Source organism: Silurus aristotelis (genome assembly GCF_946808225.1).
Source record: "Silurus aristotelis genome assembly, chromosome: 11".
Taxonomy (NCBI): Eukaryota; Metazoa; Chordata; class Actinopteri; order Siluriformes; family Siluridae; genus Silurus; species Silurus aristotelis.
The window spans coordinates 14,035,967-14,054,101 of record NC_139584.1 but is presented as its reverse complement, the minus strand read 5'-3'; the positions used below and the strand labels follow the sequence as shown (position 1 = coordinate 14,054,101).

The 18,135-nt window shown below is 39.2% G+C and overlaps 1 protein-coding gene across 5 annotated transcripts in view; it reads right to left on the bottom strand.

The window, feature by feature from the left end:
* Window positions 1–78: 78 nt before the first annotated feature.
* The window catches only part of iqsec2a (IQ motif and Sec7 domain ArfGEF 2a), an 84,763-nt gene continuing 66,706 nt past the window's right edge, over window positions 79–18,135 (bottom strand). For all 5 annotated transcript variants that reach the window (XM_083553612.1, XM_083553613.1, XM_083553615.1 and 2 more), the window contains 14 exons: window positions 14,535–14,823; window positions 13,683–13,883; window positions 12,822–12,998; window positions 10,889–11,949; window positions 10,638–10,799; window positions 10,200–10,322; window positions 9,728–9,894; window positions 7,526–7,665; window positions 7,274–7,399; window positions 6,447–6,546; window positions 5,850–6,011; window positions 5,475–5,669; window positions 5,018–5,067; window positions 79–4,611 (listed from right to left, as the gene is read on the bottom strand). In XM_083553612.1, coding sequence (XP_083409738.1) covers window positions 3,445–4,611; window positions 5,018–5,067; window positions 5,475–5,669; window positions 5,850–6,011; window positions 6,447–6,546; window positions 7,274–7,399; window positions 7,526–7,665; window positions 9,728–9,894; window positions 10,200–10,322; window positions 10,638–10,799; window positions 10,889–11,949; window positions 12,822–12,998; window positions 13,683–13,883; window positions 14,535–14,823 — 4,120 coding nt within the window. In that variant the 3' untranslated portion in view covers window positions 79–3,444. The remainder of the gene's footprint in view (window positions 4,612–5,017; window positions 5,068–5,474; window positions 5,670–5,849; window positions 6,012–6,446; window positions 6,547–7,273; window positions 7,400–7,525; window positions 7,666–9,727; window positions 9,895–10,199; window positions 10,323–10,637; window positions 10,800–10,888; window positions 11,950–12,821; window positions 12,999–13,682; window positions 13,884–14,534; window positions 14,824–18,135) is intronic.

Here is an 18,135-nt window from a genome sequence, read left to right as displayed (position 1 = left end):
ACAAATCAACACACACATGCTAAGTACTAACATAGATAATTCATATAGATAACCAAGCAGGAAAAAACCCCAACAATGTCCAACAGCAAGAACATATTTTATAGAATAAGCGCAATAAATAATCACATAGAATTTCTCTGAATTAGGTTGTGATGGAAACGTCATACATATATACAAAAACTTCATACAGTGTCATCTTTTTAAATATAATTACTGCTCTGAAACACGTACTGATACAACTTTACAGTTACATTTTGTTCCCCGGTCCCTAAAATGTAAACAATAGTTCATCTCCCTGCTCCCAGCCAGTTATAGACATTATAACACAGCCCATTCCAGAGTAAATACAGAATATTTATATTAGCTTATATGTACATTCAAGTTTTTATACAGCGTCATTCAGTTAAGTGCAGTAGAACATGCAACACATTGGCACACTGGCGCAAGACATCGGCATTTTCAATCAGGAGTAAAGACGCTTTCCAAAACGATGAATCTAATTCAATAGGTCTGTTAGTCATCTGTGATTTATTTTTGAACCTTCAGTTCTTCAGGCCTCATAACACTTACTGCAAGCACAAGAGTGAAACTAGCAAACTACCTCATAGAAGGATGAAGAGTGATGGGAGAATGATTATAGCTGTGCTCAAAATTTAGACGACATACTACAGCCAAACATTCACACCATATTGAACACACATCCTTGCTAAACAGCTCTCAAATGACTAACTGTATAGTATCCCAGGTTAGATGGCAGTCTAATGTTAGATTTCACATAGTAATACATCAAAAAACATATTAAAAATCACCTAGTTTGCTCGTTAAATGTTTTCCAAAAACTTCTAGAGCCATATTCAGAGTTGAAAACTCAAGTTTTAAAAGAATCAACAGGATTAATCCTTATACAGAGCTGATCTGTTAAGTATTAATGCTCGGGAAGGTCTTCATTTGTATCCTGGTCACACCCTTACAAACCCATATACAGTAGGTCTTTACACAGGGAAATAGAAATAAAAAATATAAAAAAGCAAATGTCTAAAATTATAATTAAAAATGGTTATTGTGGCATTTCATATAAAGATGTACTAATATATATTTCACAATAAAGATTGTATATTATGAATTCATATTTCCTTTAAATTCGCATGCTGGAATTGATAAAAAAACAAAACAAAACAAAAAAAAAAACCTGAAAGAAAACTGTCCTGCATCCTGCAAACTCTGATAATATTATTTATTAATCGGATGACTGAAATCTGAATTCCGCTGTATTCAAGATCTGTTGGCCAAACTCAACTCTGAATATGGCCATTTATTGAACTGAAGTGTCTGTTTAGTGACATAGGATTGGGGAGGTGTATCCTTGTGAGTGTGATCCTTGAGTCTTTGTGTGCACAGAGTAAAAATAAAAGCTTTTGTTTTGCACCTAGAGCAAACATTATCTGCAGAACCATAAAAGCAGCATACAAATAGATGCAATGGAAACCAAGTGTGAAATGTTTTAGCTGGTGCGCACAGATACACCAATCATAATAGCATGCTTTCATATAGAAACAAGAGGGCCAAGATATGTAACTTGATGTAAATTCACATTCTTTTAAAGAGTGACTGGCTTAAGTACAAGTGTATGGCTTCTGGCAATGAGTTTATAATACTGATTTTTTTCTTTCCCCCAAGCAAAACAAGTTCCTGAAATAGGTAGCCCAATACTCAAAAGTTCTCAAAAGTTCTCAAAAGTTCTCAAAAGTTCCGTTTGTACACATGAAATACCACTGCGTTAGATTTGAAAAAAAAAAGGCTAATAGAAAACAAACCAGCACAGAAACAATATCCATATTAGTAGTAAGTGTTACATCAAAATATTAAGGATAATATCAGTAATATTTGACATCATAATAGTAATAATGAAAAACACACTTGAATCATATCATTTATGTAAATTGTACTGTACAATCAATGCTTGAGAGAATGTCTTCATCTGTTGATGCTTAGAATTCAGTTCAACTGTCTGTTGAGTAAAAAATAAGTATTTATACAATTCATTCTGCAAGATTGATATTAAATAACCATACAGTGCTCTCCTTGCAAACACTGTAAATATATCCATTTATTTAGGTTTCTTTTTTGGGAAATTCATTTGCTGCATTTTAAGGATCAACTGATCCTAAAACCTTACATTAGGCACTAAGGCTATGTAATAAGTTGCCAAATACAAGTAATTAGCAAGTCATATAAGCCTGTTTGAGTTCTGATAGCTAAAAAGTGTGTTCAAAGAAAAATAATTCAAATCGAACTACCAGACAAGTCATACTTATCAAGTAATTTTGGCACTTAAACCACAACTAACTAATTATATCAATTTGGAAAAAAAAACAATATAATCAAAACATTATATAATATTTATATAATAAAATATTTAACTTTTCACCTATTTAAATACACACCTTTTTTTTTTCCTGAAAAAAAGCAACGCAAACTGAATGAAAAGAACTGAAGTACCTTTAAGTATTTAAACTTTTTTGGTTTGTAAATTGGTGGGCTATGCCTAGATTTTGCAGATTTAAAATTTTGAAAATAATTACATATACCTAACGATCTATTTTAAAATATTTTCCCTTTTAGACTCCACACATAGGACTAAATGCTGGAATGCTGCCTCCTGAATGGCTCTCTCTCCTATAATGGTCTCTTTCCACAACAAAAGTTTTATTACAAAAAAGTTTGTAAAATAAACAGGATGTGTTATGGTTCAAAGTTATGGCTGAGTCTTTTAAAGCTGTGAAGCTATAGTCCAACACTGACAGCCATTAAGTCCAAGGTATGTGGAAAATGTGGAATGTATCACTCAGTTCTGTAAAAATAAAATAACAAAAACTTGCCTCGACCCGAAATGATTGTCATTTGACACTAAAAATTAAATGAACCCTTGTTGCTTTAATGTCCATGCTTTTTTAGGGATGTTCATGAAAAGTTGATACTTCCGTTCTATCCTGCGCTTTACACTGACTGGCTGGTAAAGCTGACTTTCTGACTGCCTCTGTAGCAGGACAGTTGGTTCCCTAAAAGCTTTTGAGTCAATGTCTCCTGTAAAGGTGTGCAGCAACCTCATACAATTACCACTTTTGGCAACACTGCATTTCCTGCTTATAGCGCTGTTATTTTCGGAGGAATAACAGAATCAGCTCTTCCTTCAAGTCTTGTCTCGTCCAGCCTTCTGATTTTGCATTTATGAAAGAGTTTGGGTGTTATGAGTACCAGAATGAAATAAGAGCAAATAGCATACGCATTCATTGGCCCAGCTATTGGTTACTCTCCATTACCCTTCACTCTACATATGTGGAAAGCGGATGTGGAAGTAGCAAAGTCGGACCACAGTGTGTTTCCGCTTGCGTGGGCTTGGGTTCCTCCTTTTATGAACTCTTGCCCTGCTAGCTTTGCCACGTCTTACACAACTGTACTGATACGACTGATGGGCTTTGACTTCGAGCTGCCGCTTGTGCTGGCGCTGCCCACTGTGCTTCCTGCTCCCGGCCCCTGGTTGATCATCTGTGGTGGCAGCGGCGAGAGAGGTGTAAGCGGTGTAAGAGGGGTGTGGGGGGAGGTAGGAGGGGGTAAAGGCGAGTGCGGCGGAGGAGGTGGGATGGAGGACAGGGGTGGATACTGAGGCAGATAGTGTACTGGGGCCTGTGGCACGTGACGTGCTGTGATGGTGGAGGGGGCCTGTGGCGGTGGGGCAAACACAAAGTGAGGTTGATGGGCGGAATGATGCAGTAGTGGATGGGGACTGTGGACGTGTCCGGCATGACTGTGGGTATGAGAGAGAACGTGGGAGTGGCCGTGAGGGTGCGGGTGGGGCTGGGAGTGAGACAGAGTCAGTGGCAGCTTGGCTGGATGTGGCAGTGGGATGTGAGTGTGAAAAAAGCTGAATGGGCTGACAGGTGAATGTGGGGAGTGAGGAGACAACGGAGGAGGGGTGCAGCCCACGCTGGAATGGCGGCCATGCTGATGCACGGCATGGTAAGAGTGCTGCTGTTGAAGTGGAGCGTGAGAGGGAAGAGGTGAACCACGGCGGGGAAGTGAACTGCGTTGCAGAGTGTGATGCATAACGTGTGGATGGCTGACGACAGAGGGTTGTACGTGGTAACGATGGTTCTGATGCTGGTGGTATGGAGGTGGAGGTGGACCAATATTGTTGTGGCAGTACTGTGCGTGCAAAGCCTGGATCTTGGAGGGCCCGCCGAGGTCGGACTGACTGAGGGAGGAAGGTGACGGAGGAGGTGGGCCCCCGGTAGTAGGCGGGGCCACGGGAGCAGGGTAGGGTGGTCCTGGGGGAATAAGTGGGGCCGGAGGTCTGGCCCGCTTGCTGCCAAACAGAGAACCCAGGAATGAACCGGAGCTGCCCCCTCCTGAACCTCGGTCGCCGGTGTTGGGGAGCACCCCTGCCCCAGCGATCCCTACGGCGTTGTGTAACTGCCCCGGCCCACCCCCCACCCCTATTCCGGGGCTCAGGATGGGGCGGTGAGGCCGGTAGTCTTCCAGCCCATAGCAGCTGGGCAAAGCGCCCCCCATTGGCAGGCGCTGGTGAGGCCGGGGGCTGTTAATGATGGATCCCTATAAACAGAAGTAGCTAGAATGATTAGATTGCAGTGTAGTGGGAATGTTCTAATACATGCACTCACGTTTACACTTTGTACACATAAAGTTTCTAGATGGAAACAAATAAAAAACTAATAAAGCTGAGAACCCCTGAGTGGACACCACATTACATAAGGATTTAAAAGTATTCAGGATGTTCCTCAAGTTATTTTTTAACCAGGAGGCACAGTAAGGACAGATCTGTGTGCTTCCCTCAAGCACAGAGACCAGTACAGACATCAGGCAATGTTAAAAGAATTGTGGCACAGGGCAGTGTACACAAAACAAAAAAGCAACATTTTAGGAGCCATGCAGGGAATTGTAACATTCATATGTAATAACGGGTGAAAAACAATACCTTAGTACAACATCAAAAACTTACTTCAATGGTACTGTCCAAAGAGCCCGCACTATTTCTGCGACCCCGCTTTCCTGTATCCAGTCAAAAAAGTTCAATTGTGTGTCAAAATTAGTCTGCTTTTTTCATGTACTATACAAATGTCTTTCACAAATTGTTCCTTTCACGATAAAATTTTTTTCCATGGCTTATAGCTACTTGATCCCTGTACTCAACACAGTCTATATTTAATTATGACTATACAGAGCATTTTTCACATCCTGAATTTCACCCCTAAAAACAGATTAACACACACCTTTTCAAACACTTTGGGAAATGCGGATGCTTTCTTCACTAAAGTGTATTCTTAACCTCATTGTTACTTGACAAGTGTGTCTATAAAAAGAGACTGTGTGCATGTCTATGAATGACTAAGAAATCCCTATTCACTATTGAAGCAAACCTGTAAATGTGTGTCTTTGTGTGCCTTTGTGTGCTTTACCTGTATCTGAGAGATCTCTGAGTGATGAGCTAAGCGCTGTACGCTTAAGCCCATCCCCTGTGGCATATGTGTCATCAAGGCTAGGCCTACCCAGAGTGCCATTTACTGCCTCAGTCTTTATTCCATCCACCCCACCACTCACATCTCCACTCATAAGTCCAGGCCGCATAACACCTTTCTGCTTCTCCAGCTCCGCTGCAGAGATAACATATTTGTATAAGGACACTTCATACAGTTTCATTACTGGTGTAGACAGCACAAATCATTAAAAAAGCTGTCAAAGTCGTACTGCCTTACACTCAGAATATTTTTATTTATAATGTTTTGACAATGAAAACTTGGGTGTATTTGGAAAAGCAGAGAAAAATGGCTCACATTCTACTCGATATTTTTCCATATCTTGCACTTCAGCAATGCTCTCTCTCAGGTCACTGACAAAACGTGTCCTGTCTTGCTGACTCGGTGCTGTGAAGACAATCAGGACCTTACGCTCCCCTCCTGGGATGGCTGAGGTTAACCGAATACCATGGGGATAGTCTGAGGAAGAAAGAGAAATAGAGATAGAGGGAAAGAGGTGGATAAATCATGAGTATTTTACATTTTCCACACTCCCTACACTTGAAAGCTCATTTCAGGAGACAGCACAACTGATCATAACAAATATACTGCGGATTAGGAAAAAAAACATGCATTCTTGATGATTTTTGATGATTTATTTTGAAATTAAATAATTAAATAAAACAAAATCTTTACCTATTATGCAAACTGCACAACACAGCGAACTAATACATAAACAATAACAAGACATGATGAACTGGGTCTGTTTATCACTTATCTGTCTTCAGCAAGTGCACAAGGGCCAAGAGAGAGTGGCTAAATGTCACACTGAAGCGCAGCGCCAGAACGAAGTGATAACATAAATAAAGAAGGAGGGACAGATGGAGAGACAGATGGAGGAATGAATATACTTACAGGAGTTTTGGAACATGTGAACCTGCATCTCCACAAGAGGAAAAGACTGTCTGAAACTGTATGTCACTGATGTCTTCTTCTTCTGGAAGATCTTTGTTACCTACAAATAGAGATGTGTAGGTTACATTTAATAAAGCTTTAGCTTTAATAAGTGAGCTTTTTGAACAGATATGTAACTGACTGTTGGATAATATGGTGTTAGGGATAATAAGGCCAGCAATATAAGATGGCATAACTGTCAAAATGCCTGTGCCTGATTCATATCGCATTCTTTGTAAAAAAAAAAAAAAAAAAAAAACTTGTAATGTACAAAGTTGCCAACCAATGTGAAATGCCCAGGTTAAGGCATTAAAGAAGAGAGTGATGTATGACTTTGGGCAGCAATAGCCTAGTGGTTCTCCAGAAGTGGCTCATGATATGTGGTGAATGGTAAAAGAAGAGAATACATTTTCCATTTCTTGTACTAAACATTTATAAAATAAACAAACATTTTTAAGCCGATTGTGCCCCCGAAAGCAAGCTGTAAAACAATGCTATGCATGTCGCTTAGAGTAGCCAGTGCTGCCAGTTTTTATACAGATTGTGAGACTGTATTATTAATCCCGCTTCAATTCCACTTGAGAGCAAAATTGCCCTTGGACTAAGAGGTGGCTTAAAGAAAGGAGTTAGAACTTTATTCTAATATGTAAGTGTGCATCTGATTATTTTTTTTGCATTGCACCATTTGTAGGCTATAAGAAAATACACATAGAATTAGGTCCTATAGATATTGATTTTTTTTTTTTTTTTTTTTTTTTTTTTTACCAGGGTAGAAAAAATATTCTTACCACCAATAGGTCATTAAAAAGAAAGACTTCTCTCTGATGAACCCCACTCCGCTGTGGCCTGTTCGGATCAGGAACCTCATAAAGCTGGCAACAGCATACCAGTCTGCGGTGGGGTAGAGAGAGCACCTGACCACATAAAACACAAACACATCCGCAAGAAAATGGGTAATTACCGCAAAAAATAATCAAACAAGCATAAACAATTAAAATATATAAGCAAATTCAAACACTGAACTCGATTACAGAACTCACTGGTTTTTTGCCTACAATCACTCTTTCCACTGCCTGCACTTGAGACACATGATCATCATTGGTCCTCAGCTCCCACTTCTGAATACGATGGTAGATTCCAACCAAAAGGTCCCTTGGGATGTCCTGTCCATTATCCACTCCTTGTATGCATAATTAGAGTAAAAAAAAAAAAGAAAAAAGGGAGACACTTTAATCTACTTTAACTCCAACCTAGCAGTGTTTATCTTTACTGAACATTTTACTTTTTATTCCCACAATCCTTATTCGATTTAACCATATTTAACCACTTTCTATACAACTGATTCTACCGCATTATGCATTTGGACCGAATATGTAAAGTTAGGATCAAATTGAATTCATGCAATTAGTTAACCATATGTCATCAACACAATGCATACAACCATGCAGATACAGGATGAGAATTGCTTTAGTTACTGCAGTTTGAGTATTTTAGAAGCAATCAATCTCCTGGAATGTGTAAGAGGTTATGGTATTTTTATAGGAAAAGCTGTGAAAAATACTTTAGTAGGTTAAAAGACATTGTTGTTGAGAAAGTTTAATATTACAAAAATGGACAATTTGTTGGTACCCTTAAAAAAGAAGTATAAAAAGTGGATTATAGTTTAACTTTATTTTTTTGTTTAGGTGTTTTCCTTTAAAACTTGCTAAAATGCATATTGACAAGCCACAATGCTTCTGTGAGATTGCCCTTTGGACAGATGAGAAAAAACCATAGCTTTTTGATTTACAACTGAGCAGTTGAGGGTTAAGGGCATTGCTCAAGGATTCAACAGTTGCAGCTTGATGGTGCTGGGATTTGAACTGGTGATCTTCCGATCCAACGCCTTAACCACTGAGCTACCACCTCCCTCATAGTGTAGCACAGGTAGCTTATATCTGTGCAGCGCACAATGAAATCTCCAGTTTACCAACCCTTCATATAAGCAAAATGTCTAGCATCAGAAAGCTCTTTTTAGGTGACAGCTCTTAGGTCCTCCAACAGGATAATAATCCAAAGCAGAAAGAAATAGCTAAGAAGTAAACACTAGACTATTCTGAATTGCCCTTTTATAGGCGGTCATCTGAATCATATAAAACATCTATGGAAAAAGTTTAAACATCAGTCTGGAGAAGGCATCCTTCAACTCTGAGACAGATGGAGCAGTTTGCTAATAAAGAGTGGGTTGTAGACAGGTTCCGTAGTCTTATTGAAAGCTTCAGAAATGTTGTGGTTTTTAATTTTGCTCCCAAATGTTGTGCAACAAAAAATTACTTTAAGAGTCCCATCAATTTTGTCCGTGCCTTTTTCATTTGTTTTATTATTTAAAAGATTCTACTTCAAAATCAAAGTCTGACTTGTATTAAAGATGGGATAAACATTGACAGATGAAAAATACTTTTGTCCGTTTCAAGTTACTTTAGAGAAAATTGTGGGTTCTTTTTTTCATGGAGGGGTTCCAACAAATATTTCCATGTCTCTACATGTTTATTGCATGGTTTACATTAAGTATGTACAGAGCCTGTTAAAAGTGTGGAAACACCTTGACTTTTCTGTTTTTTGCGTCACATTTTTGTATGTTCATTTCAGTTTATATGAAACAAACTAGACAAAAGGCAAAAACAAACAGAATTTGGACAGTGACTAGAAGACATTTCTGTGGACAGATAAAATAAATCAAGATGTAGAACAGGGCAAATAATATGAGAAGATTGCATCATATCCACACACATATAGGGTCTTGATGGTTTTGGGTTGTGTTGGAACAGGGGAAGTTGGAGACCTGCCAGATGTCAAAGTGTAAAGCTGACCAGATAGTGTAAAGCGGTTATTAATGCTAAGGTAAGATTTTTCAATGAAAATAAGGTTTAGCATCTGTCCATATTTGTTTGGTCAAACATAAACCTTCATATCAATAAATTACAGTTTGTTGCATATAAAACTAAAGAAACATGCATGTGTCTCTCAAAAACAATAAAAGACTAGAGGTTTCCAAAGTTTTGCCAGGCACAGTTAAAGTCTAAGTCCTATTATAAATAAATTGTATCGCAAGTCAAAACCATCCCTAGTTCAGCTGAACTTCAGGATTTAAGTACCACATTAATGCTCTTTTTCTAAAAAAAAGCTACACCTTGTTAATAGAAAGGCCTTGTTAACAAACGACATTGTACAAATGAAAGATTAGTATATCAAGGCACTGGTACCTCTTAAGTTCTTGATAAAGTCATCTAGCTTCATTTTCCTTTCTGGTTTGACATTAGGGCTATACATGTCTGTGTTGAGAAGGATGATTGCAAAAGCCAGGATGAAGATGGTGTCAGGGTTCTGGAATTGCCGCACCAACGCTGGGTTACACACACAGTACCTCTGACTGATAGATAGATAGATAGATAGATAGATAGATAGATAGATAGATAGATAGATAGATAGATAGATAGATAGATAGATAGATAGATAGATAGATAGATAGATAGATAGATAGATAGATAGATAGATAGATAGATAGATAGATAGATAGATAGATAGATAGATAGATAGAGAGAGAGAGAGAGAGAGAGAGAGAGAACAGAAAAGATTGATAACAACCTCTGTTGAAGCATTTATAACAAATTAGACTGACATTTCAAGTTAAAAGATGTAACACTTGACAGTATATAATGGATGATATTAGGGCACCTAAAGGCTTCCACCAGCCTCTCCACTTTCTGTGCTTCTCCTTGGACCTTAATCTGAGCTTGGAACTTGCGCAAAGCATCATCCAGGTCCATTCCAGAAAAATCCATTTCATCCAGCACACAACTGAGGAATACAGATCACATATTTATCTTGATGTTTAACATCCTGCATGCATTCAAGCATTTCATAATTTTGTCTCCTTCTTACAACTTAAGGCAGAGGAGACTGCATTCAGAATGATGGCTCACTATGAATGTTCCAACCTAGTCGACCACCTGCTACCTCTTCATCTATTTGTCAGAACTCACAATGCTAGCAGCTGTTTGCCTAATATGAGGCTAGCATAGCCAATGCAGCTTGAGCCATCAAACTCAGCATGGTTATGCCTGAACTTTTGGGGCTCCAAAAAACTCAAGGTGTGATCATAGCAGAACTCACTCCAACACATCCTTGTTGAACTGCTTCTGCCGGTTGCCCAGGAATTCCCCGATCATTTGACGACTCAAGCCTTTCCTCTCTAGGATAAAGCGTGCAATGCCCACTGGGGTGTCAGACATAAAGCCTCTTTCAATAAGGTACTGAATGCCTTTCTCTGGCTTCCTGAGACAAGGATAAAAAAATAGGGTTTAGTGATAGGGGAGAGGAAGAATTAAGATTAAGAAGACAGCACTAAAACACTAATCACTTACTTGTTAAAAAGATTGAGACCAATGCGGTACTGCCTTCTCTGCACCACATCATTGTTGAATGCAGGTGAGTCCCAGCTGTGGCGGCTCTCTCTCTGGTAGGTCTGCTTGGTGAGTGCGGGTAGAGGTTCCCTTAAGCTGTCCCGGGAGGATGAGCCCGAGCTGCAGTTAATTGTCTCATTTGAGTTGGTGGTGGAATTAAGAGAGTCGTTATCACCATCCGATGGTTCCATGCCTGTAGAGGGCAACGGCGCTGATGAGGTGGAGGAGAGTGGCGTTAGTGGGGGTTGGGTAGATGATACAGTGGAGTCTGGGTAAGGGTGGTGAAGATGGGCCAGTGGGTGTTGGTGGTGATGGTGCTGCATTGGGTGATGAAGGTGTGGATGGTGCTGCTGGTGCAGCAGGATTGCATGGTGCGGTGGTATGTGTGTGGGGAGAGGTGAGGGAATTGGGCGACCCATAGGGCGAGTCTGGCCCTGGGCTGGGTTGTGTTTGAGAGTTCCCTGGGGTGAACCTCCACCTCCTCCCCCTCCAGCCGATTCCTGCTCAAACAGCAGCTGCCTGCTGAGAGAGCCTCGGTCTGAGCGATCACTCATGTCCACAGAGCTGTCACTAGGTGGCTCAATAGTTAGAACGGGAAGGTGGGCACCACGAAGCCGATGGTCACGGCACTCAGTGCATGGTGTGCTGCGCCGGCTGTTGCTGCTGCCTCCACCCTCTGCATCTCGACTGTCTTCTCGTCCTACTGCTGTACCACCTAGCCCCCAGTACTCGGTGTCAGTGCTGCTGGGTGCACGTTCCATAGAAAGCGGAGATGAAGGCACGCCGTCTTCCATGTAGAGAGTTACATCACTGTAGGATGTGGCGGTGCTGTCCTCATGCATGCCCCCGAGTACCCCCGCTGTCCGCTCACTTATCGACACTCCGCGCCGAGAGGGGACCTTGCTGGTCCAAACACATTCGCTAAAATCCTCACTATCGCCTCCACCATCACCCTCCTGGGAATCACCACGCACAGACTGGCACGTTAGTGTGTCATCCATGGAGTCTGCCAGTGATGTTACCTGGCACAAACGTATACATGTACACACAAGTAACATATAAGGTGGAAGAAAAAGGACATCACTTTTACTCTGCATTTTTCTGGTACATTTCCTTGAGCCTTTTTGGAATTAATTTTGTCCATACCAATTTTTTCTTTTAGGTCAGACCCACAAAATCCCCAACACACCAACCACGGCTCCTCCTTATGATTATCACCTGCACTTTGTTTACTGGCTCGTTATTTACACATATGGCTTTGGGCAAATGCAACTTAAATGTATCTCATTTATACAACTGAGCTTTTAGGGCTAAGTGGCAGCTTGATAGTGCAGGGATCTAAACTCACAACCTTTTGAGCAGTAGTCTTACATCTCAATCACAACCACTGCCTTTTCCACATATGCCTTATTCATTATTTATTGCATACCGTATTTCTAATTTGCATGCAAGAATTAACCTTGTCTGGCTGTATGCTCTTCATCTGTCATATTCCTAAAATAGTTAGAGTGCATGTCCTGTCTACCACCTCATTAAACATTTAAATATATTATTTTCCCTCATTAAAACACTGCTACATTATACGGACATCATTCTGATTGGGCTTCACATAAAAAAAATACAATAACATTTAGAAACAGTCAAATTCTACTGTACTTTCCCCCTTTATATCTGCTTATCCTATACCACCAAACCCAACACTACTAGTTCCATCAATCACATAACATTCATCGATAACTGGTCGGATGTCTTTTGAGCATCAATACCACGTTTTAACGATAGTCTGTAATAGTCTAATATCATACCAAAAACTACTAGTTAAAAAACATAACTGTACTATATGCCTGATTTAAATTCCGCTGTGCTTAATACAGACCACAGACAAAGTTCTCACTTGTTTGGTAAAAGCATCGTCTGCATGTGAGTAATCCTCCCGGTCAGAAGGGCAGTGTGAAGGTGATTCTGGCTCCTGCTCTGTGTCAGCCGAACTCTGCTGGCCAGCCATGGCCAGGGAAGAGGGATGGCGTGGGGGATAGAGCTGCTGCTGTTGTTGGGGAGTTTCAGGCTGCACCTGTAATACAACCATAAAAAAAAATATTATATATAATATATTTGTTATTGAGTTATTATTTTATACCTTTGGAATGATGTGTTTAATGTAGCGTGTAATGTTAATAAGGTGCTATGGCTACGGTCAGCTGCAAGCAGGAACTAAAAAATCCATCATCTATTTGTGATCTTTGTACTTGTGTATCTTTTAGGTGCATAAATACCTAAAAATATAAGTAATAATAAATATGTACGTAAATGAAAAAATACCTTTTACTTCCTTGCATAATAAAATTAAATCACTAGAATTACCCAATTGAAAGCTTTGCCATGCTGAATTTCGTTTATTTTAGCTGTGTTGACAATGCACTGTATTAAGACACCACTCTTTTGCATCAAACCTAATTTTGAATTATATGTATTGTTAAAGAATGGTATTGGTATGGTTAAGGTCTATTTTTCAAACGTAGGTCCAAGGACATATAACAATAATTTAATATCATAATATAGTATTATAACCTATCATATTATAATGAAGATTTAGTGTCATAACCACTGCAGGAATATCTATAGAGCTCAACTTATTTGTAGTTGTAATCTCAGAGTGTGTTTGGATTAGGTGATTTCTGGGTACAAGGTGAATTACTGTTACTCTAAAGTTAATCTCCTGGCCAGGGTGCATAATAAATTGCCCAGAATAAGGTACCTGTGACTGACGCTCATCAAATGAGTACTGCATGCGCATATTAGAGAGGATAATACGGCGCGTCATGCGGTTTTCTGAAGCGGAACTACGCAGCCGTTGAAAGTTCTTATTCATGCGGTACTGCCGGAAAGCAGTCTGGATGGTGCGTGCAGCTCGTCTACTCAAGAAGGAGCCACCATATTTCTTCTCCAACATCTCCACCTGGCAAAAACAGAAAAGGAGGCTTATTTCCAAATTTCCTATCTCACTATAACTAAAGATGTCTAAGAAGGCTTCATCTATTTACTATCAAAACATTTTTTTTATATTAGTAAAGGAGGAATCTTCTGTAAGAAATCATTACATTCTGAGACAACTCACTCCATTTAACTATAAACACCAACTTTTTGATTCTTTTATAATTCCTTGCTTCCTGAACTGATACTCGAGATCTCAATGACTGGCTTGATATGTGTTTTTAATGCTCTAGGGGAAAAAAAACACTAGAATGGAAATAGAAAAAAGACAATTGTCAAAACTTGACAATGTTTAACCTGGCCAGGTTTCCACTAAAGGCCATAGAATGTATTTTTCAATTTGTACTTGTGTATCTCTCAGGTGCATGAATTCCTGAAATTGTAAGTAATATTAAAAATGTAAGTAAATGAAAAAAGAAATCCTTATTACTTCCTTGCATAATAAAATACAATCATTGATGCATCCTAAAACACTAAACAAACACCTGTTTTCATTAATAATCTGTTAAAATGTAAGGTGTGACATCATTTGACTGCATTAACTACCATTTCACTGATCGACTGCATTCAATCTGAATCAAAGAGGCATTCAAAGTCTTTCAGAACACACAAGCACCTTCTTATCCTGCATGTCTGTAGAGAGCTCATAGCTGTCTGAGAGTGCTTTGCAGCGTTTGTTCTCCTCCTCTTCCTGCTTACGGAGAGCCAGGCTGGCAGGCTGGAGGCGTGTGCGCTGAGCCCAGGCCAGGCTCGCTGGGCTTGGAGGGGCCACGGGAGGCCCTTTGGATCCCAGTGGTTCTCCTGTAGCCTTCCCGTATCGGTCTGACATGCCAAGGTACGGGCCCTGACTGGAGGAACTGTCTGAGAAACTGCCTGTTTCCCCACAATGAGGATCCCCTTCCACACTGATATATATAAATATATGTAGAGTGAGAGAAAGGAAGAGAGGGAGAGAAGAGTAAAAACAGCACTTAATCACATGGAGGTAGAATTGAAAACAGAAATAGAACAACTACATGTGCCAATTATGGTGCTGTGTTGCCAACAAAACAAGACCAGTGACGATGCACAGTGTGTTAGCAGCCATATTAGCATGCTAGTATAACATTAGCCACACAAACACCCAGAGCTCAGCCAATCTGGCAGAAGAAAAACCTGAGAATTCAGAGAAGACGAGGGAGCAGAAAAAAGTAAAGCAGGGAGGACATGGTGGACAGCAAGAAAGAAACCGAGACAAACAAGAGAGAAGAAAGCAAAAAAATAAATAAACTAGAGCACCATGTGTACCACTGTGTCATGTGAGAGAAGTTAGGCACCATGGGTAGCGACAGCTTTGCAGCTCTGAGTCACTCGGCGATGAGTCAGAGAAAGTGTGAGTAGGAGTGAGGAGAGTGTGAGAAATACTGGACAGAGTACAGAGACAGAGTGAAGAGCCATTCCACTGTACCTGCACCCACTCTGTTCTCTGTATTAGCTAAAACAGTTCAGCATGAATGATTAATTACTGAGCATTGGTCCTGCTCGGCAGCACCCACTTTCATTACAAATACCTACATAAACACCCAAACACATACGATCACAATGACTACAACACATTACATTATATACTTAGAGTGTACAGGCATACAGGTGCAATGTGTGGATGGATCATCTGCCCCCTTCACCAATTGTTGGGGCAATAATTAACATATAATACCTTCAGAGACTGATATATAGTCCATGGCTTAAGTTTAAAGTTAGGTTAGTATTTAGACAGGATTAAATAAAAGCATAACAAGCATAGAAATAAAAGGAAAAAAAAAGATCTCAACACTAAATACTGCATGAATAGTTGGTAATGATCAAGTTAATTGTTGCAAATTTGGTTTGGATTAACAATATACACTAAATAGACACTATACACTATACTACACTATACACAACAATATACACTAAATGGACACTAAATGAAGTCTGTAAGCACCTAACCATTAACTTTTTTTTTTACACATCCCACTTGCTGTTATAATAATCTCCTCTCTCCTAGAAAGATGTTCCACTAGATTTTGTCATGTGGCTGTGGAGATTTGTGCTTATTCAACCACAAGGTCTTTAGTAAAGTCAGGTTCTGATGTAAGTGAGTTGAGGAGACCTGGGGTGCACTCAGCGTTTCAATTTAGTACAAAGGTGTTCAATAGGGTTGAGGTCAGAGCTCAATTGCATGCCACTCAAGATCTTCTACTCCAACCCATGTAAAGCATACCTTCACGGAGCAGGCTTTGTGCACAGGGGCATTATCATGCTGGAACAGGTTTGGTTTTTCCTAATTCAAATGAAGAAAAAATGTAATGCTACTGCTCCATTAACGTCCTCACAATTGTGTGCCTCCAACTTTGTGGTAACAGTTTGAGGGAAGAACTACATATGGCTGGAAAAGTCCAAATAGTGTAGCTTCCTTCATTATTATTCAGGAGCTTAATAGAAACACTGGATCCAGGACATCCTAATATTTTGCATTTTACTTTTTAACAATGTCTACCAAATATCAATGTGCACAGTTTTAGAATTCAACTTTTACAACAGCAAATAACTGCTCTGTATCCAGCATATAGTGTAAGTCACAAATCACACCACCCTATATAACAAGCTGTTTTTGTGCCTCGACAATCCTGTAATAGTAATATCACAGTCAGAGCTGTGTCAGTGGTGTGGGGTCAGAATTGGTGGGGAATTTGTATGAGCACATCACATGCAAGCTCAGATATCAAAAATCATCCTACTCCAAACTCAGGCATGAAAAATTCACACTCCACATGCTGGCTAGGTGGAGAATGAAGAGACTGAGAGTGTCCAATATAATCAAGCTCTTACTGCTCTTTCAGTTTATTTTTTTATTTTTAAAACACTATCTGAGATAATTATATATCTAACATCCCATATACTGTACAGCACAATGCTAAATAGTACACAATTTTAGTGCACATGTGTTTTGGAACACATTCCTAAATTCCAATTGAATGTTTATTAATATTCACAACCATGTGGCAAATCCATATTCTGGGGAAACAATGTAAAAAAAAATATATGAAGAAAATTTAGTTTGTTTTGTTTATTTTGTTTAAATAGTGAAATAATATTTGAAAAATGCAAATATATATGTATACAGTACTGTACTGTATTAAAATTTGACTTTATAATTATTAATTATATTTTTATTAATAAATTTGATAATTTTAACATAAAACTCCTTAAAAACAATTTCCTATAAGTTTTTTGGTCTATCGTGCTATCCGTGAGAGGCCGGGAAAATAAAAAAAACAAATTAGTTATGTGGCAAATGCAATTCCGCGATAAACCGGGAGCGTGAAATTCGAATCGCGGTAAAGCGGCAGATTACTGTATATAAAATGAAGCAAATATGAAGCAAAGACTATTTAAACTATTTAAGAGTCTATTTTGCAGTGAAAATTCGGACCACTGCATACATAGAAATGTTGTTTATTATATATAACTTCTTCAAGCCTATTCGTTAGTATATGCAATACCTACATTCATGAAAAATTCCTGTACGAAAATTGTATAATCTTATCAATACACGTACATGGTTTCAAAATATTTAATATTTTATTTAAAAAAAACACAAAATCTCAATATTTTGTGCCCTAAAAATAACAACAGCACTCTGGGACTCTTCCTAGGGTTGGAGACACTAAGCTACATGACAGTACATCATTCAGAGGCTCTTGTTCTACTCCATACAAAATAATTCGAGTTCTTTTATATTCTGATCATGATTGAATTATTTAATGTCCTCATAAATTGTTAACTGATATTAGAATCAAACTCAGCATGTAATTATCACTGTCATAGAAAAAAGGCTCTAATTAACATAATAAGAAGCCAAAACAATCAGATATGATCTGATCTAACTGAGTTTCCCTAATCTTTAAGTGAACAGATGGATATTAAAATGAATATTAAATGTCAATATCATCCTGCTCAATCACAACCCTTTGTTTCTCTCTCTTTGTCATCATACTCACATGTAGGCTTGTGCTCTACGTGGGAGTTTCTTCTTCCGATGGAACCACATGGCTCCGGACACACACACACACACACACACACACACACACACACACACACACACACACACACACACACACACACACACACAAATGCAGGACTGTCTTAGCTACCTCTCTGTGGCCTGCCATGTAAGTTAGATATGAATATACACT